At 36.8% G+C, this 16,917-nt stretch overlaps 1 protein-coding gene across 2 annotated transcripts in view; it reads left to right on the top strand.

The window, feature by feature from the left end:
• Positions 1–16,917, top strand: part of TBC1D12 (TBC1 domain family member 12) — a 41,404-nt gene that overhangs the window by 16,063 nt on the left and 8,424 nt on the right. The window contains exons 2-7 of one of the 2 annotated variants that reach the window (XM_014875381.2): positions 995–1,118; positions 7,741–7,797; positions 12,594–12,709; positions 14,412–14,494; positions 16,096–16,213; positions 16,552–16,658. In XM_014875381.2, the coding sequence (XP_014730867.2) occupies positions 995–1,118; positions 7,741–7,797; positions 12,594–12,709; positions 14,412–14,494; positions 16,096–16,213; positions 16,552–16,658 (605 nt within the window). The remainder of the gene's footprint in view (positions 1–994; positions 1,119–7,740; positions 7,798–12,593; positions 12,710–14,411; positions 14,495–16,095; positions 16,214–16,551; positions 16,659–16,917) is intronic. The other variant, XM_088169125.1, reaches the window with a different exon arrangement.

Raw genomic sequence — 16,917 nt, forward strand, 5'->3', positions numbered from 1 at the left:
TGCTGTGCACAAATGTAACTGCTTCCAATTTGAAAAGGAATTGTATTTTTAAATACAGCAAATACTTTAAGTGAAGAATAAATCTGTGGCTCTCTTTACAGAAGAGTGTGAAGTTAACTAGTTAACACTGTACAAAAACAGTGTACCAAAAACACTTCCCTATTCTGTTCTCTGAGGTCAGCTAGTAAGCTTCCTGAGAAATCACCTTACAGGCTACTGAGCTTTTAATCCCTTTGTGTTATGAGTTTCTGGAAAGTAACTTTCCAGTATTCAGAATAAGTACACTTCTTTCATTTTTAAAGCACTTGTATATAACATGCTCTGTGGGAACTTGTGGTTGGAGTCAAATAGCACAGCTGAGTATCTGACAAGTGGTCACCAACACAGTCTTATGATGGTTGGCTTTCTAAGAAGTAAGAGCAAGGCAGTCATCTGCCTCTTTGAGTGTAATTGCTTTAGGCACTGGTAAAGGTTATCTTCTAAACTGAAGCTGTGTGATTGTTGCCTGGTTTTCTGGTCTATGCTATGGAAGTTGGAGATGTGAAGATAGGTAGAAGTAATAATTCACCATTAAAAAAATATCCCTTAAGTTACAGGGTGTTTTAAAGCTGTTGTCATTTTAGTCTCCAAATAAGTCAGTAAGAAACACTTAAAGCAAACCTCAGACAAGAGTTTGAGGGCCTACTGCGTGCTGTTTATATTTAAGAAAGTGCCTGCTATTACTAAAAAAGAGCTCTGATACTGCATAAAGTAGTTCAGAGGTAAAGTTGAGTGTTAAGTACAAATATTAGCATCAAAGCACCTGTAATGAAAGATGCTCCACTTCAATTTAATTATTTGTAAGTAGAATGCACTATGTGTTTGCTTAGCAGTAAATCTCTACAGTTCACCTAAGCTGTAAACTGGTAGAGAGATTGAAGAAATGTAAGTAGGCACAATATACTTTGTTTATATGCTTATAATAAACAAAAAAACCCCCTTCCTCTCTTTTCAGAAACTTTTTCGCTAAAAGGACAAAAGAACTCAAACCTGCTGTCCAAAGCGCTCCTGGTTGGAAGTTGTTTGGAAAAGTCCCACCCAGGGAAAACCTTCCAAAAGATTCCAAAATTATTCAGCAGGTGAGTAAACATCACACAATTCTAGGCAGGAAAACTGTAAAAGTAGCACACAAGTACTGCATTTCTCTGCTGTTATATCCACATTGGTGTTATATGACCACAGGGTGCTCTGACAACACTCTTTTGGAGCTTTGTTTAAGTAACAGTATTACTAAGGAATTTGAGTATTATGATTATCTTGTACATTCTTCAGTACATCACAGTACTTATAAAAAGTACTTACAAAAAGGTGGTATATGTTCAAAAAGCATTTAACCTTTTTTTGTCAAGGCATTAGAACTTGCATTAATTTCCTGTAAAATTTTGTCTTATTTAACTTGGTATGCTGCAGTCTGACTCATTTTTTATTGTCATCCTTGCCTGGAAGACTTCCTATGTAGGTAACTTGTGACAAATTGCTTAGAATTCTGAGACATGTCATCTTCTTTAAATTAAAGTTTTAATCTCACTCAATATACTTTGTTGCAAAATAATACTGGAAATTAACCTTGATTTTCAGCTACTGGAATTTTTCACAAAGATAACTCTGATTTCCTTCCTCTGTCGCAAAGTTGCACTTCCATATAATTGTTCCTGTGGAATCTGTCTTTGATAAAATAATACTAAAATGTTAGTCTTCAAAAGTGAGTAGTTGGTAATGTATCATTAACGTTATGTTAGTGTGCAAACCTGAAGCTGAAAGTTTTGTTGATGTAAGAAATGTGAATGTGCCCTGTGTTGGTTAAAACAGTAACTTGAATCTCTTGAGGGCTGCTTGCTCTGTCTCCTTTCTTAAATTCCAAATAAGCTGATGTGTTTGGCAGGTGCAAATGGCTGTGAATGAAGCAGTGTTCAGTTATCTCCTAGAAAGAGCTTTGTGGCAAAGAGGGCCTTTTGGGAGCAACCAAAGTGAAAAACGAGAGGATCTTTTTGAAGGACGTTAATGCAGTGGGACTTGTGACACAATAAAATATTGCAAGGAAATTATGAGATTACAGAAAGTGCAATCTTGTGGGTTGAAACTGCATGACCTTTAAAGGTCCCTTCCAACCTAAATTATTCTGTGGCTTGTACTGTGAAGTAAACTGAATGTTTTTCCTACATTTTCAAATACAGTTTTCTTGTTTAAATGCTTTTCCTCTATGAGTGGGAGAGGGCAAGTATTCTTGGTTTGCTTGCAGGGGCATGCTGTTGGCCTTGTGCTGTGAAAACACTGTGGTAAAATCCAGATGTCTCTTCCATCCTGAGAAATGGAGAACCTGCACAATGTTACCTGTCATCTGCTGACTGTTTTCTAGTAATGAAGATATTTGTTCTGGAGACCATGTTATAATAGAAGGGTTGGGTTGGAAGGGAGTCCTACTTTCCCTTTTATGGGCAGACACCTTCCAATAAACCAGGTTCCTCAAAGCCCTTTCCAACCTGACTTTTAACACTTTCAGGGATGGGGCATCCACAGCTCTCCTGGGCAACCTGTTGAAGATGATAATTTGAAGAAACAGTCCTACTTTCTTATTCTGTTGTCCCTCTGTGATTGTGGTTGTTTTAACCTGTAGCGTTCCCATTTTTAACTCCTCCTAAAAAAGCAAATTTATTACAACGATGTCTTATCTTTAACCATGACTGAGTTGCTCCTAGTCATGTGGTTTGTGCTATAATGTTTTCCAGATTAAAGTCGCTGTTGGATTTACATAATCTTGAGTAAAGTATCAGTAATAGCTAATAGTTTTAGCTTTCTATTCCTAAAGCATGCATGGTCTTTAGATAAAGCCTCATGAGCTAAGAGATACAGTTACCAAAGGGGGAACCAGCTTGACAGTATGCTCTGCACACAGTTAGAGCTACATACCTAAGGAAATTTGATCTTAAATTGAGAAATGACCCTAATGTCTCCATAATTAGCATATGTCAAATGTCTTGCACGTGTTTAAAATCTATATAGCTCCTTGTGCATATGCCTTTGAAGAAAAGCCAATGGTTTCTTTCCTTGAAAAATGTTCAAATTTGCCAAGCTGGTGATGGGTTAGAATGAATATAGGCACAATTGGTTATTGAAGATCAGTGGGGAATAGCATCTTCACTTCAAATGGCTGACTGTAGTCTCTGGACTAATTCCTCACTAGGCAGGAAATGTGAGTGAAAAGAATATGAGACCTTCAAGAAGTTGGCAGAAATATGATTAAAGCTTAATGGGTTTTGTTCACATGCAATTCTCTCAACCTGTCAGGTTACTTCATAACCTACATGGAATGTCTCTCCAAACTTGCACTTTGACTTTCTAAATCGAATTGGAGGGATCAAATATGATTGAAACAGAAATCCCACATTTTTCCCCAATTTTTTTAGCTCTTTGTGGTCAGAACCATATTTACTTCTTGTTAGCCAGCTTTTGTAAAATGAACCTTAGAGTAAAACTACAAGAAGGTAGGAAAGGTGCCTGTGAAGGAATTTATGGTACTTTATTATTAGCCACAAATCTTGCCATTCCTGAGCATTATTTTTCATGGTTGGACATGGTCATTTCACTTTACTGATGTCAGTGGCCAGCTTTGGGAGGGTGCAAATAAACCCTTGATTAAGGAAATTCAGTAATGAGTCAGCATCCTGCATGTAAAAGATGAGATCTTAAGAAGCCCTGTTGCAAGAAAAATTAACTCACAACAGGAAAAACTTTGCAATTAATAGGAGGAGGAAGTCTTTAGGATAAGGAAAATACTTACATCAAAGTTTTATGGCAATATCATGAAGCATGAAGTACTTTCCTATTAGTAAAACTGACAAAAATTGCATCATTGTAGATTTAGAGCCAAAAGATTGGTAGGGCTTATGTGCTTCTTTTTGATCTGGCTGAAAGATGCCCCCTTTGTTCTTTTTGTTATGGTAAAGGATGATGTAGTAAATTGCTGATTACATTTAAATGAATGCTTGTGGCTCCCAGTCATTGTCTATCAACTAGACACTGCTATATGTGCCTCTCCAGAGAAGTCAGGTAGTGCTTGTAATATCTTGAATAACCTCCAAGAAAATCTGGAAACTTAATTGGGAATACCGTTTCAGACATTTTTCAGATGACGATGCCAGCCAGCTGTGCCTTCAGAGACAGCCTAACGAATATTATTGTAAATAATTTCTTTGCAAGCCTCTTGGCTCACGTAGAAGATGCTGAATGTTTTTGTGGCACCGCAGCCTGCGGGGTTTGCCTGCACAGTCCCTGCAGCTGCGTCGCCTTGGGCGAGATGCGCTCGCTCAAACTGGGTCAGAGGTTGAAAGTTCTTGGCAGCTGCATCTCCCCACTCGCAGCTGCTGGCACGCTCCTCTCTCCTTGGATTTAGAGCTGCCCAAGCAGGATGTGATTGAGGCCAACTCTTTTGCTGGACATCTCCTTCCTCTGGGCTTCTTTCCTTCACTGTTTTTTTGAAAAGGGAAAAACAGCTCCCCAGGACTGCAAATGTCAAATGCATTTGATGGTTTTAGGAAGTGTGCCTTTTTTCATGAGCTGCAGCTCATAAAACTAGCTATTATAAGAAGCATGTTGTCATTAATGATCAGTTTGGTAAACTCTTTTCAGTCGGTACAGAAATCTGCTTTAAATTAGACTGTTGAAATACTTTAATGCAGAAGCATTTAAAGCAGAAACAGACTTGTAGGCTGATATATAACACTTTGGAATGTATTGACTAAAGTCCAAGTGCTGTTTAAAAATGCAAACTCAATTTCAGCTTTTGTGCATATGGTTAAAGAAAAGAGCTTTTAATGTATGATAAAATTTTTTTCTGAATATAAAGTCATTAAGTTTAGATTATTATATGAAAGCAGGCTTGCATACTTTTTATTAATATGTTTAAAGCAGTGTGGTGGGTTTTTTCCTAATACGCCTGAATTGAACTCAAAATATGCAATTACACATTACAAAAAAAACCCCAAGCAAAATATGCACCAAATTCACTTTATCAGCAGTTTTAATAATGCTTCTCTCAGTGGCAGCCTTAAATGAAGTGGAAAAAAAAAGCTTCTTTTCTACTTAAATCTGCCACACCATTAAAAGCTTGCAGTGATTTTAGAAATGACTGCTTATTCAGAAGTGAAGCAATCTTTTCCAATAGCTGTCACCTTGTGTACAAAATGGAAGGTTTTAATCTTAGTCCATTAAATACTAGCTTTGACTGGGTCACTGTTGTACATCTAACCTCTGAAAATATGTTGGGGTGGCTTTGAAATCTTTTCAAAAAGAAATATTTGAGGGCTAAAAAACTTAAATATCTTCTCTTGAATATTTTTCCAATGTTATCTCCAGTCTGAGATCTAATGGAGAAATTGCAGTCATTGATTCAGACGAATTCCCGTGGCCTCCCAGGGCCAAGGGTTTTCAGAGGCTTCTCTTCAGAGGAGCAGATGTGTTTTGAATCAGTTTTCATATGACTCAAACCTTTTGGCTTGCAATATTAACTCTTCCCTCCAGTCTTGGTTGTTGGAGTTTAAAAGTGCACAAGCTCTTAATGCTTATAAAACGTGTATGTGTTTGTAAACCAACCCACGGACTATCTCAGAGCAGTTGTTGAATGCTTTTTTACAGGAGTGGTTCTTAAGCAGATTGTTATTTAAAGGTCATATTGGCTCACCTTGCACTGCTACTGGAGAATAAAGAAAGGCAGGACTTCTGCCTGTTTGCCAGATACAGGGCAGAAATACATTGGTAACAAACTGCCTTGAAACAAGGACAAATAATGAATGGGGCTATTGCGTCTTGCAAGGAACCTGTAACACCTGAATAACAATTTGCCCTACCAGAAGCAGTGAGAAGGCTGGGATGGTTTTCTTTGTAGATGCTGTAGCAGTTCAGATTCTCAAGAAATGTCCCACATCATTCAATTATCACATATGTAGTCAGTAAAATATCTATTCTAGAGGTAAAGCATGGACATTCTCCAGTGTTTTAGATTTCTTTGATGATGATTTTGTCAGTAAAATGGTAGCGAAACTGGTAGGACCTCAGAGTGACAGATGCTTTCTTTTGTTTTGCATAAAGGCCATAAAATACAGTTTAACTCCTGCTGTCAGGATGCTTTGACAAGGGAAACTTGTTAAGGAAAACTTCTTACGATGTCAGTGCTATGTTAGTGGCACAAATGTATCTTTAGGGGAGAACCTTACAGGGGGGATGGGATCAGTGTTTTGAAAATAACATGGACGCATTGAATCTGCTGATGTGAATTCTTCTGATTGCTGGGTTTTTTTTAAAAAAAACAAAGTCTTTAAGGACAACTACAAGTATTGAAGCAACTGTTCCTAAGGCTTGAAAAAGAACGTGTAGGCATACATAGGTATGTATTTTCATATCTGTTCCTGAAAGTTGCTGGATTTGGAGGAAACAAATAATATAAATAGAGGTAATAAAAATTATAGAACTTATTTTACTTTGATTTGGTTGGACATGGTATCTTATTTTTTGGTCTTCTGGATTCTCATTCTGTGGGATCCTTCTCCTTCTATTGGGCCTTTGAATTTCTTTAGCCAAGCATGATACATAGGATTTTTTCCTTTCTCAAAGAACTGAGCATTTGCAGGTTAAGCAGACGTGCTACTGAGCTTGAGGTGCTGAGAAAGCAAAATCATCATCTAGGCAGGCTGTATCGAATTCCAAAAGGATAGGTTCAGGTGGTAAATCTGCTGTCTTTCATGGACATTTATTTAAGATGTGAGATTGTGGGGGTTTTTTGTTGGCTTGTTTTAATATAAATCTTATCCTTCCAAGGCTGGCATGGTACTTCAGAACTGAAAAGGAAAAATAGTATTGCAAGGGAGAAGAAAGTCTTTAAAATGGTTTCTATAATTCCGAACACTGCAGATATGTTCTGTTGAATTAATGATAAAACCCTTATTTTCCTTCTTCCAGGCACTGTAATTCAAGGCTTAAAAGCACTGGACTTTGTTGGTCATCTCCCCTACACCCCATCTTTCAGCTTGGTTTATCTTTCCATTGCAAAACCAACTTTGACTTTTGGTTGGAAATGTGCAGAGCTGTGGTTGTACAGAGTCTCCTGTAGCTTTTATACCTGATTGCCTTGCTGCTGAGTGGTGCTTAGAATCTTATTTAGAATGGAAGTGACTGTTGCTCAAAGCATTACAAATAGATCTCTGTTCTCACCAGCAAGGCTGAAGTATAGCCCACTTTTGAGCTTTCAGTTTAGAAATACCAATGATTACATAGCAGAGGACAATGTTTTGTTTTTCCTTTCTAGCAGCATGTGCCCTCCAAGGCTGTGGTTAAGTCAGTCTAATGTCTGTGAGTGCTGTGTTCTAGAGACACACAGGGTGTATCAGGGACTGCCTTTGTCATGCACCTGAGAAGCACCATGGAAAAAAATCTCCCTTTGGGCAAAGGAGCTGATTACTGAAAATATAAAACATCAATTAAACCAGAAAAACAATCCAGTCTGTACAGCTCTTGCACAAGTGGGAAGTCTTTGTATATGTGTCTGTTTTGAGGGCTGGAAAAGAAGGAGGAAGACTCATCCGTGTTTTTTCAAACATGCAAGATAAATAGTGTACATGTGAATTTAAATTCTGGCTTGCACATTGCTATTTTGTAATGATCTTTTCCTTCATTTATTCACTAAGGCTCTGCTTCTGTTTTTCTTATTAGGATGACAGTTCTGGCAGTCTTTCGTCAATATCTGCTCTCAGTCTATTAAACACAGGGGTATGAAATTTAATATATATTTTTTTTAGTCGTATTTGATGCCATGCATGGGACTGTGTAGCACTCATTAAAATGGTACAAACATCACATTTTCACAGTAGCATGAATATTTTATGGCACTAACCATCAACTCATTAAAAACCATTAGTAAAATAAATAAATTTCACATGTGACTCTCACTAACAATTTGAAGTGATAGAGTATTATTGTTTATTGTTTATATTGCATGTTCTTGAAAAGCAAGAAAAAGGTAATCATAGAGCTTGACAGTAATTTACTTTCTATGTTTGCTGTGCCTCATTGCTTAATGGTAAAAGTTGTTGAAAGGCTTAATTGGTACTATTTCTGAACACCTTATTAAGTTTGAAAATTGATATACTAGAATCTTCTGTCACTGAGCCACACAAGCTATTAACAGTGGCACTTCGGACCTCTTGATGCTTTTAATCACTATTTCCAATGTGAAATTGCAAAAGTAGAAAAGTGTAGCTGTTGAAACTTTTGTTTCATTTTACATTATCTATTTGCTATGACTGGGATCCTTCTGAAATGGAGTGTGCCCATTACTTTGCAAACTTTTAATGTAATTCTGCACTCTGTGTTAAACATGAATAGCACAGATTGGCTTTTTAATTCTGTGGAGCTGTGAAACAGAGCAGTCACATAACTGCTGGTTGATTCTGCTGCCTGTGGTTCACATTACGTGGCCTGGCCACTCTCACCGTGTCTTTATAAGGCCCAGGGCTGGTGGCTTCTTGTAAACAAAAGAAGATGAAATTTGATGCACCTTATTAAATATTCAGTTGAGGAAAAAATACAGCAAACAAAGAATTGAAGGTGGATGGCGTTAACTTTGGAAGACTGACCTAGAAACTCTTAAGTGTCTGTTTAGTTGTCCTTTTGTACTGTGTGAAGATCAGTATTTTCTTCTCCATCAATACATCTGTTCTTTCTATTTCACCTGCAAATTAGGCAAGAATGTACTGTTCTTCCTGTCCTGACAGCATCTGGAATTATTATTTGTGGGAAAATGTCTAGTTTATGACTCACGGAATTTTTCAGTGACATCTACTCTTGCTATAAACACTTCTTTGTTTATAATCACCTTGTAGCTAGTGCTAGCTCAGCAATTTTAACATTTAACCTGGAGGCAACATGCATGCTGATGTAGGAATATTCATTAGCAGAAATTCTTCTGACATGGATGCACTCCTAGGTGATTCTATTAATGCTTCTATTATTGGATGATCAACCCTGATTCAAATGAAGACATAATCTGATGATACAACTAGTTAGCTGCACAACATCATGAAAATAATCATATAGATGTTTCATAGACCCATCTGCTCCAGTCACATATGTGTAGAAGGGAGAGAGGTGTAAAACCATTTGCATAATATATGGCAATCCCCATTCTGTTTCCTCAGCAGAAGTTGCAATTAATTGAATAAAATCTGTTTTACTATCAGACTTAGCATTAGAGAGGAGAAAGCACGTTAGAAGAAACTGTCATACACAAGATGTTTAGTTGGTGTATTAGTATGCCTTGACATCCTCTTAAAATAGAGGCAGTCCTTAAGATAGGGCAAGTTTATTCAGTGTTGCATTCTTTAGTTTCATAAATTCTCTACACATCAGTTGCCTTTCTCCTCCTGCATACCTACAGCATAATTGGATCTGTGGTGTTTTGTCTGTATAATTGGTACTGTGAGAACTTCCATGTCCTTGTAACCAAAGGCTTTTATCACTCATTCCCAGGAGTTCAGCTTCTGTTGTTGGATCATAAATAGATCAGACTTGATTCCAGATTCATATTGAATTTTATGGTTGGTATTTATTCCTTTACAGCTGCATAGTTTGGGATCTGCAGATGGAAGTTTGTAACTAACACTGAATCCCTGTGTTCACACTTAGCTAAATACTTCATCCCCACAAGTATACCCTACTTCAGGTCCACTAATGCTTTTGGAATGCTGCAATGCAGCTGATTTTCCTTTCTGTAAGGTCATTGGCTTAAGTATTGGAAGAAGAGGCTATGAGGCTCTGTGTATGTTACACAGAGCAAACCAGTGCTGTTTAGAGGTAATGAAAATTACTCTCAATGGTCTGACTGTCCTTTATGGTACTACAGCAGAAGGCTGAATGAAACTTCAGCTTTGCATGTTTTCCAGGTCGATAACAAAAAGGTGCAAGCAATAAAGACCTCTGTGGTTTCTTTCTTTCTTTATTTTTTTAAATTTACAACACTGGAGCATTTTTTAGTGTTCTTTGCTGTGGTGGTAGGGGGTGGGGTTTTTTGGTTTTGAATTTCTGGGTTTTGGGTGGGGTTTTTTGTTGTTTTGTTTTAAGAAGATACTACTAGAGATATCTTTATCTTCTTAAACAAATGCAGTTTATAAGCAAAAGATGTTTTCCCTGCCCCAGTTACCTGTCTGTAGGTTAATAGGCTTATCTGTATCTCTGCAGGAATAAATACCAGAAATGCAAGTCCCTCCACATATCAAAGCACTCTTAAGTATATTGTCACAGTGTTTTTCAGGAAAAACATGCTCTAAGCTTCTTACTGGGTTAATTATTAGCAGTGGATAACAGGATGCAGTTCCAGACTTAGTAAGAAGATAACTGGTTTCACTTTTTATTAAAGCTGAATTTGTTTTTCTTTACTTTGGAACTTTGAAGTGTTCTGGAATTTTCATTAAATGCCTGATATATTGCAATAAAGATTTTTTTAAAAATAACCTTCTCTAAGCTTGTGAAACCATACATTTGACCCTTCTAAAATATTTTTTTACATATACAGGTTTTACATAGTCTTGAATCTTAGCTGTCAACTCTTCTGGCACATGCCCTGAATGTTAAGCATTTGACAAGACATTTGACTTTAAATTGCATTTTTACCTCATTATGGGAGAATATTAGCTCACATCTTTCAAAGCGAAGTTTTATGTCAGCTCAAGCTTTTTAGATTCTGAATCAAGTACGCAGTTAAGGCTATTGGATTCTTTACATCTAGTCATACAAAGTATTCCAGAAAAAAAATGGATACTTCATTTGCATAATTCCTGTACACACCTGATCACTGTAGGATCTAATCTTCAAGCAAGTTTCCTGGAGCACAGGCTTCTTGAGGAAAAAGCCTCTTCCTTTGGAAGGTTCTGATACTTTGTAATGTATTTCAGTTTGGGGAATGTACAGCCGTGACAGTTTGAACCTGAGGCTATTTTGGTCTCTGTTCTCTTTCTAGTAACACTTACAGTTTTCCTTCTCTGCCCATGTGATCTCTTTTTACAAAACCCAACTGTTCATGATGTGTACTTACTTTCAGAAACACAGTTGGATGATGGGTTCTGCCTTTTGTGAAAATCTCTGTTGAAGAATTTTTAATTTTTGTTTTTTTCTTTTTCTGTTGCCTTGGAAATAGTGTATCAGTTCTTAGCACAGGTGATAGCTGGAAGCACTAGCATTGTTCACATGTATTGCTTGTATTAAAAAAGGTAAGAGTGGCTTCATTTCTGATACATCTTGCAGTGCTTTTTAAAATCTTTTTTCCTTTCTTTTAAAACTTGTATACAAGTTAGATGTGTAGAGATGTTGAAAAGGTTGCTGATGTTTGAGCTTCCTCATCTCTGACCGCTAAATGAACTTGATTTGGTGACTCTTGTTACAAAGGACAATATGGAAGTAAATCAGAAATTCTACCAAGAATAGGAGGGATAGCATTGCTACTGTATTGCAGCCTGGATGTTGATCTCTAGGTGTTATCACAGGATGCATTCCTAATTTACAAATGTACTTGAGTGTCCTGAGGTATACAGCATGACAGGAGTACTGATGTTGTTTCTGTTTTTAAGTGGAATGAAATAATTTTAGGCTTGAGAATATGTGTATTCATTCATATGGTGAGCTTTGATTTTTTAATTTTTCTTGCACTTGTGTAAGTTACAACATAACTTTACCAATCCTGTCTCCAGTTGTTCAAGATACTTGTTTCAATGTGCTGAATGGTGTTGATACATATTATTCCATTACCTTGGCAGTAATTTTTTATTTACAGAGGCAAAAAAGAAGAGGATGTGAGATTTGAGATTTTCATCTGGTTCTGTTTAGCTTTTTTTCTAAGGATTTTGTCATATTTCTGTTCTGTTGAGTTGCTGTTGTGATAAAAGGATTAGAATTCTTTCTTCCTCAGAATCCTGGGTGTATTGAAGGCAGTTAAATACTTGTTTCTAAGTAGACTGCATGTTTTAACCTCAGAGGAAGGAAATTATATGAAACAGACTTGTAATGATAAATACTGGTGTATTGTCACTGAGTATAGTGTAGGTGGTTCTGAGTCATGTGGGTGTGATGGTGTTGTTGAAGGCCTCAGGAATGTCAGGTGTATTGGATCTTAAGGAGAGCTGGAATCAGGAGGAAGAAATGGAATGAGATTAGTGGTGGTTTTTTTATTGTCAACGGCACATATTACTTAAATATGCTTGTGCACTAGCTAGTCTGGGTAGATTATGCAGGTTTCTTCACTAGCTGATCCTGGGATGCTGAGTTGAAGTATTGAACTAGAATTGATCAAAGTTGATAAAATAAACTGCTTTCTCATTCATCTTTACTTAGCAGTCCTGGAGAGCTGCACTGTTGCTATCAGCAATTTCAACTTGTAGTGTTTGCTGCTTGTTGTTTTATTATGTAATGTTAAAATATTTAATATGAAGTTATTTATGCATTTAGTAATATCATGCTTACTAATTTGGAGTGAGGCTGAAAGTTGAAATTTCGTTTGTATCAATAATGTTGTTTAGGAATATGAAGCACGGACAGGAAGAATGTATAAACCCCCACCCTCATCAGCAAGGCGTAAAAACATTGAGTTTGAACCACTTTCCACTACTGCTTTGATTCTGGAGGATCGACCAGCGTAAGTATGATTCTGCTGTGCAACTGAAGGACTGAATAGATTCATTTCTGATGAGCTAAAATTCACAAGTCTTACATGGAAGAATAATGGAATTATTCTGTCCCATAAAAGGGTCTAACAAATACTTCCAGAAGAGCTTTTAAGTGTATCACAATCTATATGAGGAATTCTTTCTCACTGTAATGGAGCCACCAGTCTTATCTACTGTATCTCACAGCTATCTGTGACCATGCTCTGGACATCCTCAAAGTCTTCAGGAATTTTCTTGATTGATTCCTTCACTTTCTCAGTGTGCACTTCCTGCTCCCTTATCCTCCCATCCCCTGCTTTGGTAACTTAAGAACATATTAAGTCAGTAATACCTAAAAGTGCAGCTGAAAGCAAGGAAACAGAAGATGAAGATGTAACAAAACCCACATTAAGTACAAATACGAATACTAATGAAAAATGGGTAATAAATTGGTCAGTATTTTCAGCTATACAGTCTTCAGCAATGTGAAGGAAAGAGAAAGGACCTCTGATTAAGAACACAAGCTTGAGGAAAACAAATGCAACAACGTTTTCAAATTGCATCATGAAAAAGATTGTGATGGCACTGTTGAGTATTTGCTCTAATCGCTTCCAATTAGGAAATGAAAAATAGAACATATTAGTATTTCTCTGGATATTCTCTTTAGGAGTATATAAGCTCATTCTGTGCTAAGACAGAAATACCCTGATTGGAATTATGGATTACTATGAGTATTTGCTTTTATAAATGCATTATTTCTTTTACTGTATGGTAGAGAGTAAGATATGCAATAACTGGATTGCTGATGTCTTTCTTTACTTTCATAGTATTGCAATTCACAAGCTAGGATAAATATGCTTTTACAAATGACACTTGTTTCAAATTGGAGTGCCATCCCAAGCATGTAGTGTGTTTCCACAGTCTAACCTTTGAAAATATATTCTGCTCTCAATTTCATTGAAAATAATAATAAGTTATTTTGTCTGCTTGTATGAAAGGAGACAGAAAACTTTTTATATATTAAAATGACAAAACTGTTCTCTGTTTATTTTGGACCAAAGTAGACTAGATATTAGGTAAGAGGCTGAGACCAAACACTGTTTTAATTTGCTTTGAAGTGAGTCTTCTTGGTCAAGAGGAAGTGTGTTTGGCTATTAGGGGACCATTATGCAGCCAAAAAACAACCACATTTTTATCTGGTCAGCTTTTAGACTGCACCAAGCTTCCTTAGCTTTAGCTCTGACATCAGCAGTGATCTATCATTTTTTCCTTTGGGAAACTTATCTTCTTTTGTGAGAGTTTTAAAGGGTTAACTACAATGAATAAAAGCCTTTACCTTTTATTGACAATCCATCATCTATAGATTTCATATGAACATATAATTAAAATACACGTGGGCAGAAATACATTGGAATAAACTACTATATAGTATATCAGCATTTCTCTTTTCTCAATCACATGAGCATTATTCCAGGTCTTCAACAAATTTAATAACCTTACTTTGGGGGAAGCTCTAGGAGAACTAAAAAGGAGGATCAGCAAACAGCTAGTAGTTCTCTACAGCTGTTACTGGAATGCTGGCAGTATGACAACCCCAAAGCTCACCTTAGAGAGAAACCAAATTTAATCCTGTTCTGAAATGGTCCAGAATGTCATTTGTGTGTATTGAATTCAGGAACAACTTGTTTTCAGAAATCTTCCTGCCAAGTCAGTGGAGGAGGCTTTACGTCATCGACAAGAATACGACGAGATGGTGGCAGAAGCAAAAAAAAGAGGTATGTGAGCTGCCAACAGTGACTGTAATTCCTCTCAAGTCTGCTGCAGAAATAAAGTAAATCCTGGCTTGTAGGCAAGTGGGTACATTAAAGAACCTCTTGTTTAATATCTGGGTTATTCTATGATGCATAGGGGCACACAGTTTAAAACAGAGCTCAGTTATCAAAATGTTGTTCTGCTACAGTGAATATAGCTAGGTTCAGAATGCAACTTCACTGTTCATTTACTTTGTAAGGAAAAAGTTAATTTTTAAAAGATACTTGTGTAATGTTGCCACCTAGAAACTTTCTGGGTACTTGGACTCTCTTTTCAAGCTGTGTTGCTGCAGTTGCCACTAAGAGCCAAAGTATAATAAAAGCTGACTGCTTAAAGATCTGGTTTCTTGAGAATTTCAGATCAATTTCATTGTGAAGAGAGATGAAAACTTTGGGGTTATTTTCCTATCAGCTGTACCTGTGTGTACCTTCTTACTCCCACTAGATACGATTAATTTAAAAAACAGATCTGTAGCATCTGGTACTGTGTCAATCTATGAATAGTTGTTAAAAGGACTATTGTAGTCTTGTGCCTAGTATTCAGGGAATAAGCTATTTTAAGAATCTGTGCTGCATGTTTTACTTGGGCTGTTGTCAGAGATACAAGCTTCTGAACTGATTGATCCTCTTTGGATCCATGGCAGCTTACTTTGAAAGGTGCAATAAGAAATCCAAGGCATTTGACCATGCATTTCACTCTGCTCTTGTGGTGTGTATCTTGTAAGTTGTGATCCGTGGTCTGTGTACTTCAGTAACAGCATCTTTGGAGGTTCAGCCATGTGTGGTGTTTCCATGTGTGTGCCCTGGTTTATTAACTGTTGCTGTACACTCAAAGCTTCAGTAAAAACTTGATGAAGCTGGTCAGCCATATCTGTTTACCAGGGAGGGCATGTTTACCTTCTTGATGTGTCCAATGCATGCTTAAATAAAAAATGTCTTGCAGTTTCACACTGGTTCTAAGTGATGTCAGGAGAGCACTGCTCTGTCCTTCTGTTAGCCTTTTTAATAAGAGGAATCTACAAATTATCTCTTTTTAACAGAAGGCAGGACATTGTTCTCTTTTTCAGCATTGTGGCTTTGTCTTAGGTCTTTAGGTCCTGTTTCCAGAAAAGAAAATACAAACTCCTTTTAGGTGGAAGCTTCAGTAACATTTGAATAGTTTTAAAATGGATGTAGAATTGCATTTTTAAATAATAAAATTATCCATAAATATTGCTGATTAGCCTAATGAATAAATAAGGCTCAGATAGAATATGGTATGAAAATCATGAGAGGAAAAACAGCGCTGATAATGTGCTTGTGTATTAGTTATCCTGTGTACTGCAGAAAAGAACTACCTGAGTTTTCTAGCCTGATTTTTGCTTGTCTAAATGACTATATTTGAACAACTTAGCTTAAATTAAAAATTTTCCAGAGAAATACACCTACAATCAACAGAAATAGTACGTGCAACTGTAATTTACCCTCAATATTTTAGACGTCTAAATACTTGGGTAGTAGTTGAATAATTTACCTAATAATTTGTATACACTAATACAGAATTATTAACATGTTATGCCTAACAGAAATTAAAGAAGCACATAAAAGGAAAAAAATAATGAGAGAGCGTTTCAAGCAAGAAGAGAATATCGCTAGTGCTATGGTGATTTGGGTCAATGAAATACTACCTAACTGGGAAGGCATGTAAGTAAAGTTCTGCTGTGTAAATGAGGCAAGCGTGGCTTGTTTCTCCTCTGGAAACTGAGGACCCACATACCTTATTTTCCTTTTCTGTGTTGTCAAGAAGTCAGTTTTTTGTTGCCATGATAAAATGTGAGGTCATTACAGAGCAACATGAAATGTGCCTTCTGGGAGCTGAATGTTTTGGGGTTTTTAATGGGGCTTTAGCATCAACAGAGATCTTTGAATATTGATTTGCTAAACAGTATGTTATTTTGCTTGCAAATTGCACAGTGATCTTAGAAAACAAGATGTGCAATATGTGCCTTTTTTTTCCCCTTCTCTCTGCTCCTGTATATCAGGCGTGCTACCCGAAGAGTTCGAGAGCTGTGGTGGCAGGGATTGCCCCCAAGTGTACGTGGGAAGGTTTGGAGTCTAGCTGTGGGAAATGAATTAAACATCACTCCTGGTATGTTCCTAACAGATCGCATGTTAATGGTAAATTAAGTTGGTTATTTTCAAAGAAAAATGTAAACTTTTGCTAAGGAGAAAATAAAAATCAGGGTATATTTCTTTCTGAAGAAATGTATTTTGCAAGGTTAGGAGCAGTTGTGTTTTACAACTAGACATCATAGCCTCATAAATTATGGAAACAAGGTCCAAAACCTGCTTGCAAAAACATTTAGTATTTTAAGAATTAAGATAATGCTCACCCCTAGAAAATAATT

The sequence above is a fragment of the Sturnus vulgaris genome, chromosome 8 (genome assembly GCF_052056855.1).
Source record: "Sturnus vulgaris isolate bStuVul1 chromosome 8, bStuVul1.hap1, whole genome shotgun sequence".
NCBI classification, from domain to species: Eukaryota; Metazoa; Chordata; class Aves; order Passeriformes; family Sturnidae; genus Sturnus; species Sturnus vulgaris.